The sequence below is a fragment of the Chiloscyllium plagiosum genome, chromosome 38, assembly GCF_004010195.1.
Source record: "Chiloscyllium plagiosum isolate BGI_BamShark_2017 chromosome 38, ASM401019v2, whole genome shotgun sequence".
NCBI classification, from domain to species: domain Eukaryota; kingdom Metazoa; phylum Chordata; class Chondrichthyes; order Orectolobiformes; family Hemiscylliidae; genus Chiloscyllium; species Chiloscyllium plagiosum.
In genome coordinates, this window is record NC_057747.1 from 24577569 (window position 1) to 24596911 (window position 19343).

The 19343-nt window shown below is 42.1% G+C and overlaps 1 protein-coding gene across 3 annotated transcripts in view; it reads right to left on the reverse strand.

The window, feature by feature from the left end:
- cdh23 (cadherin-related 23) overlaps positions 1-19343 on the reverse strand; it is a 799974-nt gene that overhangs the window by 586373 nt on the left and 194258 nt on the right. For all 3 annotated transcript variants that reach the window (XM_043679154.1, XM_043679152.1, XM_043679153.1), the window contains exon 10: positions 6761-6839. In XM_043679154.1, coding sequence (XP_043535089.1) covers positions 6761-6839 — 79 coding nt within the window. The remainder of the gene's footprint in view (positions 1-6760; positions 6840-19343) is intronic.

Sequence of the window (19343 nt, forward strand, 5' to 3'; positions counted from 1 at the left end):
GTGCATCATTTCCCCCTCCAACTCTATTTTGATTTAACCCCTGCCCTCCCCTTCACTGTTTGATCACACAGCATTGCCTTTTGTGAAGGGCACTGCTTGTCACTGGCCACTCGGGTGTTTTCCTATCTTCCTGGTGGTGGAAATTGAATAAAGATTTGTACACCTTGTGTCTCTCACTGTGTCTCACACCTGCACAAACACAACATGGGTGCTGGGGAAAAATAAGCACTACCGTGGTTAGGCGCGTAGTGTGGGGGTTAGTAGTAAAAAAATAAACAGGTGTGCAAAAAAAATTGGAGTGTCAAAAAAAGAAAAAAAAATTAAAAACAGGATCGGTTCTCCAGGTCACACTTTATAATTTCTAAGCCAGGGTTGCTCTTGTTTCAATATTCACGTATACATTCACATGCCTCAGTTAGCACAAAGACAGAATTGCAAACAGTATTTTACTTGTGACCTTGCTAATAAGATACACTGGGTTAAAATAACTGGTTTCAATTTATAATCAGGAGGTACTCAACACACATTCAAGTACTTGATTAGTGATGCTGAGAGCGGCTTTCCATTGGTTGAACATTTTCTGTGAGTGGTTTATGATCAAACCCAAGTCCATTGCCACGTTTGTGAATAGATACTGGCTTTGAGTGTTGGAAATATTAACCTGATTTGCTAACACAGTGGTCAATGGTTATTCTTTGATAAACATTCAGTTCATGGAGTGAGGTGTACTATTGGGGGAATGCATTATGTACATTGGATCTTAATTGTCCATCACCAGCTTCTGTTTGCTTTTGAATAGCAGGTAGATCTATTTTAAACATGCCAGTACTTTGTATTTATCCCTCAACCAGCATTGAGGTAGCAGGATTATTTAATGCCTGTCACAATACTCCGTATGTGTGAATAGCTGTCACATTTCCCCCACATCAATGTTACTTCATTGATTGTAAAACATCCTGTGTTCATCCATGGTGCTATATAAATACAAACCTCTTTTCTTTTCAGCTGGTAATCCTAAACATGCAGTCTACTCCCCCCATAGTCCACAGTTTTAAGGTTTATAGATCTACAACAATTTTGTCACTACAGCGTATTGTTCATTTCCCAAACAACACATTCAAAAGCAATATATTCAAAACAGTTTTAATGAAGATAAAGAGAGCGAGTCATTGAACATGATATTCAGTGAACTGAACATAACATAACAGACCACAACAACGAAACAGCGCAGCACGTAAATTGCTACATTACTAGGATGACAGGAATAAGTAGTGAACATTTGACAGTCTTACTCAGAGGTAGTGTGGAGAATGGCAATGATGTTTAGATGCTGTCTACAGGCACTGTTCACCAAGACCCAAGGAAGAACTGGTCTAAATATAATGGTTCAGAAAACAAAGCTGCTCTTAAGTTTCACATTCCAGTGAGAAGAACTGTTAATTGAATGAGCAAGTCTTTCCCCATTTTAAAACTCAAAGAACTGTGGATGCTGGAGACCAGAAACAAAATCAAAGAGTGTTGGAGAACCTCAGCAGGACTGGTAGCATCTATGCAGAGAAAACAGAGTTAATGTTTGAGGTCCAGTGAAACTTCCTCAGAACAATCTATACGAGGATGGAGAATGAGGTTGGCACGACCTTTCTGAAAAAATGAAGCGCAAGTCAAGATGTGAAAATATTTATTCAAGCCTCAGAAAACACCATTCTAACCTTTCCAGAAAGTACTTCCAAGTACTAATGGCCAATTTGTTTTTGCACGTTGCATTATGTGAACTCATGCAGACATCAAAAGCCTCCTCGATAATTTGGGTGTTTCTCATGGTCAGTTTTCTGTTCAAAACATTATCATTATTGAAAAGTTCTACCATCAGGACCCGACATCATAAAACTGAGGACATTCTTGTTCTCAGCTTCAGATCACCTGAGACATTTTTTTATGTAAGTTCATTCAAATGGCTGCAAGCTAAGATTCTCAAGTGCTCTTTTTATAATATGAAGTTGAGCAAACAATAGCAAAATGAAGGAAAAACTAGTTTAAAAAATTCAGAAATGAACGCATCTGTTTGTCTGTCTCAGGCCTAAACCCCATGAAAGTAATAATCCAACACATTGCTTCTGTGACCATATGGAAACTATACTGTAACAGAAGTGTGATAATTTGTGCCTGGCAAGTAAGCCCACATTTCTTACAAACTGAAGTGATTAAAGTAATCTTCAGTGTGCCCTGGAGAAGCAGTACACTTTGCTTGTTCTGTTCGATACTAAATGTAGGATTCCACTATATACCCCAGTCTACTCAAATGATGATCAATACCAATCATTTTCCAAAAGGTCAAACCACTAAGTAGGATTCAAAACAAGTTGTTGTCCACAGGAACAAATCAGTCCTCCTCAACCAATTAAAATTCAGGCAGCCTTTGAATTCGCCATCTCGAGGTTAAACAGAGAAACTGTTCAGTTGTGCTCCCTGGACTGGCTTCCTCAGTCATTCCTGTTCCCAGTTCCAGTCTTCCATCTAATTACATGGGAGATTGGATAATTTCAATTCTCCCCCACCCCATTAATTATGCCTGAACACTGCATAACTTTCGAAGTAGGCAGAAATAGTTTCATTCACAATCTATACAATACAATGATGTTTTCTCCAATTCACTCCCAGGACATGGGTTGTCCTTCAGTAGGACCAGCGTTTGTTAGCCATTCCTAATTGTCCCTGAATGCAGTGGCTTGTTGGGGCCACTTAAAATGCCAATTAAGAATGAACCATCTTGCAGTAGGTCCAGAGTTACATATGGACCAGATCAGATAAGGATGGCAGATTTCTTTCCTTTTATAGTATCAGTGAATCAGATGGAATTTTAATGACCACCTAGGAGGAGTGCGAACACTATTGCTGACGCTAGTTTTGTTCATCATTATTTATTCCATTTAAATTCTCTAGATGCAGGGTAGATTGTGACTCCATACCCTTTGCATCATTAGTGCAAACCACTAGATTATCAGTCAATAATATAAGAGCTATGCCACCGTATCTTACAATATACAATATAACCTCCTGATAAAGGGTCCTTCCCAAAACAGCAACTCTCCTGCTCTTCTGATGCTGTTTGACCTGCTGTGCTTTTTCCAGCTTTCACATTTTATTCACAGGAAGGCAAAAGATGGAAAATGACAGACCAATTAGTCTAACCTCAGTCATGGGTAAGATCCTGGAATCCATTTTGAAGGATGCGATTTCTGAATACTTGGGTAAAATAGGGTAAAGTCATCAAGGGGAAGTCATGCCTGACAAATCTGCTAGAATTCTCTGAGGAAGTAACGAGCAGGTTAGACCAAGGAGAGCCAATGGATGTTATCTCCCTGGACTTCAAGAAGGCCTTTGACAAGATGCCACACAGGAGACTAGTGAGTAAGATAAGGGCCCATGGTGTCAGAGGCAAGGTGCTAGCCTGGACAGAAGCTTGGCTGTCTGGCAGGAAACAGAGAGTGGGGATAAAAGGGTCCTTCTCAGGATGGCAGCTGGTGGCAAGTGGTGTTCCACAAGACACAGTGTTGGGACCACAACTTTTCACTTTATATATTAATGATCTAGACGAAGGAACTTGAGGGCATTCTGGCTAAGTTTACAGATGCTACAAAGATAAGTAGAGGGACAGGTGGCATTGAGGAAGCAGGGAGGCTGCAGAAGGATTTGGACAGGTTAGGAGAGTGGGCAAAGAAATGGAGTACAATGTGGGAAAGTGAGGTCATGCACTTTGGTCGGAAGAATAGAGGGATGGACTGTTTTCTAAATGGTGAGAAAATTCAGAAATCTGAAGTGCAAAGAGACTTGGGAATTCTAGTCCAGGATTCTCTCAAGATAAGTTGAGTCAGTAATTAGGAAGGCATGTGTAATTTTGAGAGGACGTTAATATAAAAACAGGGGTGTATTTCTGAGGCTCTGTAAGGCTCTGGTCAGACCACATTTGGAGTATTGTGCGCAGTTCTGGGCCCCATATCTCAGGAAGGCTGTACTGGCCCTGGTGTATGTTTAGAGGAGGTTCTTGAGAATAGTCCCAGGAATAAAAAGCTTAACATATGAAGGACATTTGAGGACTCTGGATTTATATACTTGATGGAGTTTAGAAAGATTGGGGGAGGTGAATCTAATTGAAACATACAGAATACTGAATGGCCTGGACAGAGTAGATGTTGGGAATATGTTTTCATTGGGAAGAGACTAGGAGCTGAGGGCATAGCCTTAGAGTAAAGGGAAGACCTTTTAGAATGGAGATAAGGAGAAACTGCTTCAGCCAGAGAGTGGGGAATCTATGGAATGTATTGCCACAGAAGGCTGTGGAGGCCAGGTCATTGAGTATATTTAAGACTGAGATAGATAGGTTCTTGGGCATCAAGAGGATCAAAGATTATGGGCAGAAAAAGGGAGAATGGGGTTGAGAAACTTATCAGCCATGATTGAATGGTGGTGCAGACTCAATGGGCTGAATGGCCTAATTTCTACTCCTATATCTTATGGACTCTGACTTTCCAGCATCTCAGTCCTCACTATCACCGAGTTAGTATATAACCTCCCCTCACTGGAGTGGTCACCTAATATTTCTTCTATGGGATGTGCTGCCCTTGGCTGGGCCACCATTTATTGCTCATCCCTAATTACCTTTGAATGGAGTGAGTTACTGGGCAATTTCAGAGGGCAGTCAAAAGGCAACCACATTGCAGTTGGTCTGGAGTCACGCACACCCATACCAAGTAACAATGGCAGATTCCCTTCCCTCAAGGACATTAGTGAATCAGGTGGGTTTTTTTTTTACAACAACTTTAGTATCAATCCCAGAATTATTAACTGAAGTTAAATTCCATAAGTTGCACGGAAGGGGTTTGACACATGTTCCCATGTTTGGGCCTCTAGATCCCTGGCCCAGTGACATTAATAATCCTGAAGAAGGGCCTGTGCCTGAAACGTCGAATCTCCTGTTCCCTGGATGCTGCCTGACCTGCTGTGCTGTTCCAGCAATAAAGTTTCAACTTTGATCTCCAGCATCTGCAGACCTCACTTTCTCCACATTAATAATCCTGCCTATACCAACGGATTTGCTTATAGGTGAGGTTTTGAATTCTGTTTACTCTAGGCTATATAAACTGTGATTCTAGGTTTGAGAGGTGCTGGAAAAGCACAGCAGTTCAGGCAGCATCCGAGGTGCAGGAAAATCGATGTTTCGGGCAAAAGCCCTTCTGAGTAAATAGACTGCTTGCTGCCCGCAAGTCCTAACCCACCTCCAACTGTCAGTATTTTTATTCATTCATGAGACGTGGGTGTCATTGGCTGGGCCATCATTTATTGCCCATCTCTAGATACCCTTGAGAAGGTGGTGGTGAGCTGCCTTCTTGAATCGCTGCAGCCCACGCGCTGTCGGTTGACCCACAAAGTCACTGAGGGGATTCCAGGATTGTGACCCAGCGACAGTGACAAATGACAATACATTCTCAAGTCAGGATGGTGAGTGGCTCGGAGGGGAACGTGAAGGGGCTGGTGTTCCCATATACAGTTTTTTTTCTGACTAGAGATGTACAGCACAAAAACAGACCCTTCAGTCCAACCCATCCATGCAGACCAGATACCCCAAACCAATCTGCCAGCACCCAGGCCATATCCCTCCAAACCCCTCCTATTCATATACCCATCCAGATGCCTTTTAAATGTTGCAATTGTACCAGCCTCCACCACTTCCTTTGGCAGCTTATTCCACACATCCACCACCCTCTGCATGAAAAAGTTGCCCCTTAGGTCTCGTTCTTATCTTTCTCCTCCACCCTAAACCTATGCCCTCTAGTTCTGGACTCCCCCACCTCAGGGAAAAGACTTTGTCTATTTATCCTATTCATGCCCCTCATGATTTTATAAATCTCTGTAAGGTCACCCCTCAGCCTCCGACGCTCCAGGGAAAACAGCCCAAGCCTGTTCAGCTGCTCCCTATAGCTCAAATCCTCCAACCCTGGCACCATCTTTGTAAATCTTTTCTGAACCCTTTCAAGTTTCACAACATCCTTCCGATAAGAAGGAGACCAGAACTGCATGCAATATTCCAAAAGTGGCCTAACTAATGTCCTTATGTGATGGTAAGTCCTTCTCATTTTAACCTGTAATTTGCAGACTGCAAAGATTAGTTTGTTTAAATGACAGACTCATTAAAATGATAAATTTAAACAAATTCTCCAGTAGAGCACAGCATTAGATCAGTATGGCCTCCCTTGTTTAAGATGAGGTTGATTATCCAAACGAAATAGTGCCCGCCCATCTCATTCGGATAATCGAGGTTCCTCTGTCCAGTGATATCATTGTGCAAATATTGTACATTCATTGCATGAAATCTATTCAATCTGCACTTTCCAGAGACTTGATATTCCTGATAAAATAAGCAAAAGCACCTTTCCACCCGCTAAAATAAAGCTGCAAAACTTACAATGCCATAGAAAGGTAAGCAATTTAAAAAAAATCCGCTGGGTACTTGTCACAACCATCAGGTTTAATTAATGTTTTTGGAGGCATTTTCACTTAGAAATAACAACATGTATCATTTACAAGCTGTTCCCATCTATGCTGTTAATAATACCCAGCAGGCTATATTACTCAGTCCTCTCTTTTCATGTTTGTTATACATGATTTCAAATTGGTTTCATTATATATTCAAAATTGAGTTTCCTTGTCCTTTTTAATAATGAACATGACTTGAGAAAAGAAACCACAAGGTTAACTCTCTTACCTGAGACTATAGTGTACCCAATGCCTCGTGGCCTCCCTCGATCTTGATCGATGGCTGTAATAACCCGTACCGTCTTACCCTGAAAAAGAACGGCAAATGCACAACATTCAAGAGAAGGCAGAAATAAAGACCACACACTTCAGGTCTTGTGATGACGGGACATCCCAAAGAGTTTTACAGCCTTATCACTTTTTAAAAAGGTATTGTCACTTTGGTAGTGTGGCCCCAATTTAGGCAAACTCATATAAATAGTAGCGTGCGATAACAATTCTTTCCAAGCTCGATACTGTCCGGGACGCCAGGTAGGATGTCCCTGTTTTCCTTCAAAATAGTACCATGGGACCTTTGGCACATGGCCAGGAGGAGAACTCAATCCAACGGATGACCAGCATCTCGGACAGTGCAGCACTCCGTCAGTGACGGAAGCAGTCCCCCAACGTGGGAGTGCTGCACTACGAGAGTCAGCTCACATCTTGTGCTCACATTCCCTTGAACCCATAACCTTGTCGCCCAGATATTGGTAGGTGATGTCAAAGTGGGCAACAGGGTTTCAATAAAAGCAAATGGAAGGCCCAGCACTTTGGATCCATTGGACAGGACGCTGCCTGAATGGTAAAGACTTGGGAACTGTCGGGGTTCCAAAGTGACTCGGGGTGGTGTGCGGGAGGCTGGAGTGCAGGTTGGATTGTTTTTTCATCATGTCGGGCCACACCTCTCTGGTGAGTGGGACCTAAACACAGACCTTCACAATTCACAAAATACCAATGTGAAGGTCAACAACATCTTAGCCTCTAAGCAGAGTGCACTGATTAGTTGCCAAGTGGACCCTGATTGGTAGTGTCATTGCGATGGAGAATGCACCAATTAGGTGATGACTGCCAATTAACTGCCAAGCGTTTTTAAAAAACTGATTACTCAAGGTAATGTCTTGACCAATGAACCAGTGAATGGCTGTCACATATTTTGTTCAGCTGAAACAAGAGCAGTGTGTGATTACGCTCTCTCTGCCTGTGTATTAATGTGTGTGATTTTTAGTGCACAGTAAAAACGGCAATTCATCTTTGCATTGGTATTTCTTGCAAGTGTCCTGTTGAGGACAAGATAAGAAGGTTTGATGACGTGCATAGATTTTTTTTTAAGGAATCCTCAAGTTCTGTATGACCAAAAGACTGGAATTATAACCCCGTTTGTGGCATTTGGAAACCTGTCCAATTATTTTGCTTATTTTAGAGCACATTTCATTTTACCAAGTGCTGCAATGTCCTGGTTACATAAAGGTGAAACAAGGCAATCTCACAGAATGCTCACAGCTTGATGCCCCCGGGATTGAAACGAGACTGGTATTTGCAGCTCAGCTAGGTGTGCTCAATTTGAGTACACCATAAATGGCCAACATGAACTATGACTGACGCCAAACACAGTGAATTTGTACAGCTGCCTGACCATTTCCCTGACACCTGACGGATTTCAGCGGAAACACGTGAGAGAAAACCCATCTGCTAAAATTTAGTCATGGAAGGTGAGCATCGCTGGTTGGGCCAGCATTTATTGCCCGTCCCTAGTTGCCCTTGAGAAGATGGTGGAGGTGTTGTTAGGGAGGGTGTTCAAAGATTTTGATCTACAGACACAGAAGGAACAGCTGATAGATTTTCAAATCAGGATGATGAGTGACTTGTTAGAGAACCTGCAAGTGTTAGTGTTCCCATGTATCTGTGCCCTTGCCCTTCGAGATGGAGTGGCCATTAGACTGGAAGGTGCTGACTAAGGAGCCTTGGCAAATTGATGGTATGCATTGGTGTGACTGAAGTCGAGGTAGTGAATGTCTTTTGATAGAGTGCAAATCAAAAAGATGTTTCCTTGTGGATAGAAATTGAATGGATTGTCATGATCCTCCTTGTAATTGACAATGGCTAGAAATGCTTTGCAACACACAGAAATGTGAATTAAGTTTGAAATAATCACAGAAGATCTTTTCTTTACAGGGGGTCACATTACTGATTAATTCCTTCCCACACTACACTCCCGAAAATTTTTTTTATTGGACGGAAATATTCATAAAATACCACCTGAATTGACATATCAAAAACGTCAAATTGTACAATCATATTTTAATTACTGAAACACAAAATACTTCACCATAAGTAATTCAAACAGGCAGCAATGTGTTTCGAAGTGTCAAAGAGCACACATGTTGTTTAATGTTTTCTTTTTCGAATTGTAATTGAAGCTAAAATGTTGCTATAGTGTGAAAACTACATATATGGAAGAATGAGGGTGGGGGAGGGGCCTGACATGTCAGCATATAGGCTAGATTAAACTTGCGCTGTTCTTTTTGGAAGAGTTTCTCTTCATCAAGACAACAAATACAGTGAACCCTTCAACACCATTCAACTAATCAACTGGATTTCAGTTACCCAGTCACCACGAGGTGCTCTGACTAACAAGGTTGGAACCCGGGCACTCTCTCAGTTCCATCAACCTGTCACACAAACACACACAGTACGGTCACCAATTGTTGATCAGAATGGACCATCTCAGGTGCTGTGGGAAATCCGCACCTTCGCTGTTCAAGAAAACGCAAATATTCGGCAAACTGTTTTACTCAGAAATATTCCCTACTCCTTGCCTCAGGTATCTCCTTGGCTCAAACACCCTTTTTGCTCTTTACTCCAGCGTGCGATGAGGGGGAGGCCCGGAGGATTCTGGAAACCCCAGAATGAAGGGCCATGGTGATGTCAAAACTGGAGTCAGAGGAGTTTGGGCACAAGCCTTTTGCGAAGAAGAGTGGGAGTATTTTCCATGGGTCTAAATGGCCTGGCCCAAAGCGCTTCCAATACTGGTCAGGGGAGATGGTGACAGAGTGGTATTATCACTGGACAAGTAATCCAGAACCACAAGTTAATACTCTAGGACATAGTTTCAAATCCTACCCTTACATGATGGAAGTCAAATCAGTGAGTGCCTGCAATTACAAAGCTAACCACGTTTGAGACGATGTCACCATTGTTAATTGTCATTAAAAACCCATCGGTTTAATTAAACTCCTTCAGGGAAGGAAATCTGCCATCATTACCTTGTCTGGTCTACATGTGACTCCAGACCCAGAGCAATGTGTAGTTGACTCTGAAATGGCCTCAGAAAGCCACTCAGTGAAGATAGCAATCAGGGATTGGCAATAAATGCGGGCCCAGCCAGCAACACCAACGTCCTGAGTAATTTAAAACAAAAATTTGTTCCTCTGCTGTCAAAGAGAATTCCTTGTCTCCACTCCAATCTTTCCCCTTCAAACAAAACCAAATCCGTATTAAACAGGATCATTGCTCTGGGAATGTATTCCTGGCATGTTGATGAAGGAGCCCATCTCTGTCCAACATCCAATGTTTGAGCTGCAGCTTTCTCCAGTTGAATTTTTAGCTCCTCACCACCTCATCATCTTCCCACTTGACCACTATCCAGAACTGTTCATTATTGAAGCATCCTGTTGGATCCCAATTCAACTTCCAGCCATCTAGTCCCTCCACAAATCCAACTCCAATTTGCTTGCTCTCGAAATCTCGACCAACATATTCACTGTCAGCAGACTCTCTTACTCTAATACTGAGCTGAACTAAGCTGAGCTGGTTAGCTGCCCATTACCCACCTCTACAACCTTCAGGTAATCCCAATTATTCTCGCCCTTTTCATACCTGATTGCTAATAACACTCGCCAGTCATTTTTGTCTTCAATGACCTACAATGTTGCTTTGTTCTTTTGAATACATGGATGGCCCAAGGCGCTGATTCCTTAATCCAATAGCATCAGGTCATTATAAATATGAAGGGAAATCAAGGTTCATCATGAAAGAGTTGAGAGTGTGGTGCTGGAAAAGCACAGCAGGTGAGGTAGCATCCGAGGAGTGGGAAAATCATCATTTTGGACGTGAGCCCTTCATCATGATTCATTCCTGAGGAAGGGCTTATGCCCAAAATGTCGATTCTCCTGCTCCTCAGATGCTGCCTGAGCTGCTGTGCTTTTCCAGCACCACACTCTCGACTCTGATCTCCAGCACCTGCAGTCCTCACTTTCTCCTTAAACATGAAAGATGCAGAGTTTACATGGAACTAAGCCTGTGGTTTGCCTCTAGTTGAGGAAACTTTTGTCAGGCTGATCTTTCTGCCCATGAAGACTCCTTCCCAAAGACACACCTCTTTGGGTCTCTTTGGCTGCTTCAGCTGCTCTGCTCACCATCGCCATCTGTTGCTGGAGGCCTCATTACACATCCAACATGTCAATTTTAGAACACTCAAACCTGATTAAGTTTCTCCATAGTTTCATCCCCTCCCTGTTTCTGACTTTCTTCCAGCTTTGTGACTTTTCGTCCCCAAAGAACCTGTCCTTTTTGCTCCACTCCACTTTGTATCTCTCACTCTGGATTAGTGGATTACACCACTAATCCAGAATCTGGTTTCCAGCATCTGCAGTCATTGTTTTTACCCCTTTGTATCTCTCACTGTCTTTGCGCCACCACAGGCAGCTAACCTTTCAGTATTAGCCACTCACTTTCAAACCAGCCTTCCATCCACCGACTCCATCTACATTTTCCACTGCCTTGGGGAAGCAACCAGCATCATCACAGACCGCTCCCACCCCAGTTATCCTCTCTTCCACCCTCTTACCGTTGGGCAGAAGATATCAAAATTTGAATGCGTGTACAAATGATTCAAGAACAGCTGCTTCCTTGTTACCAGACATCTCAAATATTAATTCTGAGCTCTCTCTCCCTGCTGTAAGACTGTACTCTGCTGTAAGACTGTATTCTGCACTCAGTTCTCCGACCCTGATGCACTTTGTATAGCATGGTCTGCCTGTCGAACACAGAAAACAACACTTTTCACTGGATCTCAGTACATGTGACAATAATAAATCAATCAATCAATCAAAAGCACTCCTACCACTCTCCTCCACCAAGATCAACCTTGAAATTCAACTCTTGCCACCTCACCTGCTCTGACACGGCATCATCTCCCCCCATTTGTCTCTCAAATGTCCAGAAATGATTTGTTTTTCTCTGTTTAAGGCATTATATCTTGCCATTTTTGTTCTTCTCTCCTGCTCTTGGGCAGAATACTAAGAACTGTTTGCTATCTGATAAGCAAACTTGCTTTTTCTCTAATCTCTCTCCCTTCACCGCAAACTTTCTTATCTATGTTATCCATAAGACAGCCACTGATCCTCACAAGTATGTTCCTTTGTTATTGCCTAAGCTCCAACATATTAACCTGCAGAATCTTGTATATAAAATGCAGACTTGTCACAGCCAAAAATGAACACTCATTCTTTCACAGAGTCTTAAGCCTGTGAAACCATTAACCACTTCAAGTCTCCTTTTCTCTCACAATCTATAACTCAAACTCGACTGAAGTATCATGATCTTCTTAGTTTGTTCAATAACTTTTGCCAAGCTTGGTAGTAATTTATATTATTTAGTTTGGGCTTTTATTTTGATTTTATAACAATCAAAAATTGAAGGAGATGAAAATTGAAAAACCACCACTACAATAAAAAAAGTGGGAAAATCCCCAACAAGCAGTATAGAGATACAGTACTGAAGAGGGAAGTTTGAGGAACAGCAGGGTCCAAAGAGTCTAATGACTTATCTCAGTGAAGCCTGTGTATTGGAACCAATGAACTGCTTTCCTAGTCTTTCTCTCCACCCATTGCACACATGCCTTTTGTGTGTGTGTGTGTGTGCGTGCGTGTGCACATGTGTGTGCGCATGTATGTGTGTACATGCGAGTGTGCACGTGTGCACGAAGAAGTGTGCCTGTTTGTGTGTGTGTGCATTTGCAAGTGTGCATGTCTGGGTGTATAAGGGCAATTTTATTAAATAGGCCAGAGTTTTAACTAGTATATATGTCAACTGTTCATAATCATATACCTGTAACTAGACTCTACTGATCTGTAATAAATAGGGATTCTTGCTAAGTACCGAAATGTGCTCCATGTTTTCTGGCAACCAAGTGGGCTACATGGTGGCTCAGTGGTTAGCACTGCTGCCTCACAGGACCAGGGTCCCAGGTTTTATTCCAGCCTCAGGTGACTGCCTGTGTGGAGTTTGCACATTCTCCCAGTGTCTGCGTGGGTTTCCTCCCACAATGCAAAGATGTGCAGCTCAGGTGGATTGGCCATGCTAAATTGCCCATAGTGTAGGTTAGGTGCATTAGTCAGGGGAAATGTAAAGTAGGGGAATGGGTCTGGGTGGGGATACTCTTTGGAGGATGGGTATGGACTTGTTGGGCCAAATGGCCTGTTTCCACACTATAGGGATTCTATGAAAGACAGGTAAATTGGTGAAGTTTACCAATAGCTTCATTTTTTAACCTCCTCCGGGAATAGCAGGGCTCAGTCTTCAGTCTGTATACAGAATACTGAATACAGTATTTAAAGAAGAAAGCTAAATGATTATGTCACTACATCCACAGGACGAGTCTGCATCCCTTCAGTGAATCAAGATCAGAAGCAAATCAGGGATATGATGAAAATGGGTGTCATTCCCCTCGTGACCAACCAACCCAAAGGTGTTCGGGCATGGTTATTACATTCAAAAACAATTGGTGCATCAGAATACGTTAATCAAAAAAAACCAAAGAACTGCAGATGCTGGAAATCAGAAGCAAAAACAGATAGTGCTGAAAAAACTCAGCACGTCTGGCAGCATCTGTAGCGAGAATGCAGAGTTAACATTTCGGGTCCTGTTCTGAAGAGGGGTTACTGGACCCGAAATGTCAACTCTGCTTTCTCTCCACAGATGCTGCCAGACCTGCTGAGTTTTTCTGAGCTGGTTTCTGATTTCCAGCATCCACAGTTCTTGCACATTTTCATTTAGCTTGAAACCATGAGGCCTGGGTTCAAGTCCCAGAGATGTGTAAGAGCATCTCTGAATGGGCTGATTAGAAAATATCCAGAAAGAAGGATTGGTGGTGGCACTTTATCCCAATCTTTACCTGGTATTACAATTTACAAAAATCTAGGTAACGGTGTACCATAGAAACACAAATCTTAATTACTTGTCCACTTTTGGCAAATAGAACTTGGGTTAAACTCATAATTGCGATTTACCCCGGGCTGCACAGTTTGAAGTAACCAGTAGGAATCTGGAGTGGAACCATTTTGGAAAAAAATATTTTAATCCTGAAGCAAAGTACAAGCTGCCTTAGCTTCAAAATAGCATAATTTGTTTCTTTACAATTGAAAGCAACCTTTACATCGTCTGCCATCTCAGATGCTGCAATTCAAATTCTGGAGCAGTTTACTGAGCATTGAGCCCAGCTATCAAAATCAGAAGTGCATTTAGGCTTAAACAGTGACATCCATAAATCCAAGGCCACTGACCTTTGTTGGAGGGCGGTGGGTCAGGCGAAGGAAAGAAATAGTCTCCAGGGGCAATCAGTCACTTTGGTAATTGTGTTTTCAAATCAGCAACGATGTTAAAGAGTGTATTACAGGAAATCGAGGTAATGTCTAATATTCGCCATTCTGATTCCAGAATTTATAGCACATAATTGGCTGCCCCAGGAGATTTGCCTCAAAATCACTCGGTCACAGAAGAATTGATATTCTATTTTTTTAAAGTGGGTAAACTGTGGGAACTGTGTCACAGTCTGGTTAACGAGCAGAACCTACTGGAGGGCAATCTCAGATACTTGATGCATATTTCAGAGGCCATTTCAATGGCGCCTAAATATCTACTGCTATGAATACACATAGAATTGCCGTACTATGATTTTATAGCTGCACATTCAATCTCAGAAGTGACAAATAAGCAATGTGTATTTTATACGGTTGAGCAGCTTACAGTCTGTTAGTCTTGCATTGTATTTAACTTGTTGAAGTTATCCATTCCCATTTCAAGACAATACTAAGTTAACTGTGTCTCTTTATGACATAAATCCTCATCTTATAAACTTCTGGAATCTTCTGGCCAGTGTGTTTCCAATCCTTTGGGAATTTGCACCCAATTCATAAAGGTTCATCACAGGCAACTTTCACTAATCATTTGATATGTCAAAGGTATTAGTGAGCGGTCATCCTCTTGGCTAATACTGATGCACTCTGGGATTGAAATGCAATACTACATTAATGTGTTTCTTAGTTTGCTGCAGTAATGTGACATCTGTATTGAGATAGTTACTACAGACATCCATCTTGTAGTCATTTCAATAAAGACACAGTACAAGCCTGCTGGTCCGAACATGGTGTCAGATATGAGATCAAGTTAAGTGATGAACAGCCGCTATGTAGAAGCATAGCTACTAAAAGAGGAACACAAGTATCTTTCGAGTTGTTTCTGCAGTTACAATGATATAATCTGGATGAGACTCATTAGCAAGGGAAACTGAAGTCCATTGCTGACCAGCTGTTCAGAGCAGCTCTCCCTATGATGAAAGTAGAAGATGCTGTGACAGATTGTGAAATTTTCTAAGTAAGTGTTGACATGGTCTGCAACCCAGCTCTCACCAGCGGAACAACGGTTACCATGGCAACGGCACAATACTTCCAGGGGAAGGAGCAGCACCCAGCTGAATAGCCAACGACAACAGGCAAACATACCATCAAGAGATGGGCATCATTTAAAGATCGTGCATGCAATGAATGTGCAGAGACTGATGTGCATGACCATCAGACAATGCATGAGAACAAATGTCTGCATCGCGGGTAACTAGAGTAACTCACAACCTAAAAAATGCATGAAATGGCAATTCTGTAGTAATGTGCCTCCTGGCTTGCTGTAGTCATGTGAAGCACTCTGTCTGTTCTCTCTCCCACTCCAGGCTGCCTGTTCTCCCTCACCCCTCCAATTCCCTGTCTCTCCAGCCTGTTCCACAACCTACCAGTAACCTGTATAAATATCCACGCATCTCAGGGACCCCTTTCAAATAGTGTCAGACTCCCAGACAGATCCAATGTACCAGAATACCCTTCGAATTTGTCTAAGGCTGCAAGTATCCAAAGGAGTATGATTAAAAAAAAAGGTCTTGTTATTAGAACGTACAGCACAAGAAGTAATTTGCTAATAATTCCGAAAATTTGATCCGAGACAGAGAAACATGATGACTTCACTGACCATGGTTTAAAACTCGCTTTATAATGCAAACTGTAATAGGATTGCAGCTCAGCAATAATGTTGGAATTGCTTTGTAATAAAATCATAATCCATCAGCAAGTTATAAATACTCACTTTATGTTGCAAATTTAAAAATGCAAATTAAAAAATAAATGCCCTCTCCTAAAGCTGCCAGTGGTGTTAAAAAGCTATTCTGAATCTGATTGATAGCACTATCCCACAAGGGACATGTGTTTTCATTCTGCAGGCTATATATTAATGATTGACTCATTGTGAGGTTTTGTTCATACAATGGTTTGTCGTTATGTACTCTAACATACTGAGAGGAATTAAATTGTTTCTGAGCAATTATAGGACAGTATAAAGATGTAAAAGCACTTCAATTACCCATCGATAGAAAACTATAACCATGAACAAAGATTCCAAGTGGGAATTTTTAAAAATATTTAATATATGATCTATTCTCAATGTCAGGGTGTCACAGAACGCATTACAGCCAAATTAAGAATTTGTGAAATGTCAGCACTGCACTGTAGGAAACAAGGTGGTCCACTTGCGTACAGTAAGCTGCCACAAATAATAACAAAGACAAGATTGATGTCTCAGTGATGTTGGCTTAGGGATAAATACAGGGCAGGAAATGGGGAAGGGAACCGGGTTTGATTCCAGCCTTGGGTGACTGTCTGTGTGGAGTTTGCACATTCTCCCAGTGTCTGCATGGGTTTCCTCTGGGTGCTCCAGTTTTCTCCCACAGTCCAAAGATGTGCAGGTCAGGTGGATTGGCCATGCTAAATTACTCAGTGTCCAGGGATGTGCAGGCTAGATGGGAAATACCAGTTTACACTAATTGGGTGAGGGGTGGGTTTGTGTGGGATGCTCTTCCGAGGATCAGTGTGGACTCGATGGGCTGAATGGCCTCTTTCCTCACTGTTGGGATTCTATGATTCCAAAAGATACTTCATTTAACTGTGATGTGCGCATGGCATTCTGGATTAAAGCTTTCCTTTGCTAGGTTCACTGATTATGAACAGCTATTTTCACATTGACACTATCAGGAAATATAAAGTAAGAGTCAAGTTATCCCAAAAACTGCCCGTCATGACTAAATGTCCAATTTGCTGTTGACTTGAAAGAGTGAATAGGTATTCTTAGTTGAGCTTTGCATAGCTTAAGTCTTTGCTGAGACAGCACTCTTTCCACATTGAGCTCTTGTCTTAAAAAAAAATACAAATGTCAAATAATCTCAGAGCAAACTAACTTACAATGAAACAAAGTCATCCTGGATATTGTGATGGCAAATAGCAGACTAAGGTCTGACCTGAATTCCCCTTCTCCACCTCCTTACTATCTGATCATTTAACAATGGTCCCTCTTCCACCCTCTGAACTCATGTGTCTTTGGAATCCAACCGTGCTGTTCTATTCCAAACTTCAGCCCCATGATGTTCTCATTTCTCCCTATCTCCTGTTAGATTCGGTATGTGACAGTATCGGCTCTTTTGGGCTGTTTGAGCTGAACCATAGCAGCAGCAGCTTCAGTAAGGTCACCATCCCCTTTTCATCTTGCCTCCACATCTCTCCAGACCCGCATAAACCCGACAGGGAATGGGTCTGGAATCAGGATGCGAGACCAATAGTTTAAAAGGCTTTGAGATAAATTACCCGGGTGCAGAGGTTTCCAAACTGGGGGAAAAGAGCATTCAAACAAAGGATTGGGTCATCATACGAAAAGAGTAGCCAAAGAATGGCACGACCAGCCACCGCTAGTGCAGCAGGACATGAGCAATAATTCACAGTGCAGAAAATATATCACTACATCAAATTAGACAAACGCAGCCACAGGCTTTGCACAGAGATCAGATCGAACTGCATGATATACAAGAAACAGCACACAAACAGCTGGTGCATGCATTGTGACAGAATCTCTACAGTGTCGGAGCAGGCCATTCAGCCCATCACACCCACACCGACCCACTGAAGAGCATCCCACTCAGATCCACCTCCCTATCCCTGTAACCCCGAATTTCTCATGGCTAATCCACATATCTTGCACATTGTGGGCAATTTAGCATGGCCACTCCACCTGACCTGCACATCTTTGAACTGTGGGAGGAAACTGGAGCACCCAGAGGAAACCCACGCAATACGAGGAGTATGCCTGTGTGGATTTTGCACACAGTCTCCCAAGGGTGGAACCCAACCCAGGTCCCTGGCACTGTAAGGCCATGTAACAGAATATACTCAGACATACTGTATTTAAAACAGAGAGCCATCAAACTTTCTTGACTGGAAGCACATGGGATAAACTTTAATCTTGCAAAAGACTTGTACAACAGACCTTCTGCCCCATTAATGTAACACTTGAAGGACATAGCTGATTGGGCTTCATTGATACTTTGACACTTTATCTTTACTATTCATTCTAATTATCTTTAAATATTTAATGATAAGGATTAATGGTGTGCTGAGGAAGGCTGTACACAAAAATCAGGACAGTAATGAGGTGATTAACTGAAACACCTCAGGAAGATTTCCTTTGAACTAGGTGGTCTGTGAAGCATGGGAGCAGTGTATTTCAATCCTGCAAATAAGAAGTATATCTCTGTTGATCACCAGTTTAAAGCGTACACTGCCGTCTCCCCTTGGAATTACACAGTTGTGTAGAATCTATACCATACGCACAGGCTGAAACATCGATCTTTAACAGTGAAATCACCACAATCACCCAATGCTGAGCGTAAATTCATGTGAGAGCAAAAGGGGCATAGAAGGTTTGAGGTATAAGGGAAGTTCGGATAGGCGGGTTTTTTTTAAACTGGAGTGTGGGAATTTGAGAGGCGACCTTATAAAATAATTTATAAAGACGTTTATAAAATAATGAAGAGTAGAGGTAGAGTTAATGGTAGTTTGCTTTTCCCCAAGATAAGGAGTCTCAGGATTAGGGGCACAGTTTTAAGGGGAGAGGAGAGAGATTTAAAAACGACACAAGAGGCAAATGTTTTACACTGCATGTGGAATGAACTTCCTGAGGAAGTGGTGGATGCAGGTACAGTTACAACATTTAAAAGACATTTGGATGGATACATGAATAGGTAAGGTTTAGAGGGATATAGACCAGGAGCAGGCAGCTGGGACTAGTTTAGTTTGGGATTATGGTTGGCATGGACTGGTTGGGCCAAAGGGTCTATTTCTGTGCTGTATGACTTCATGACTATGAAATGCCCTAGCTAGCGTACCCATTATAAGCACCATTACTAATACCCAAACACCTTAATCTTCCCCTATTTTGGGAAAGATCTTCACTTGATAAACAAGATGAGGTTTAACCTATCCTGTCTCTCAGAAATGACTAATTATTTCACATGCAATAAATCACATGCATCTGTGAAGACAGTTACTGTGTTTTGCTACATTCCACACACCAGTGATATCACAGCAGTAATAAGGTACATGGCCAGCTCATCTGCTCTGTTTGACATT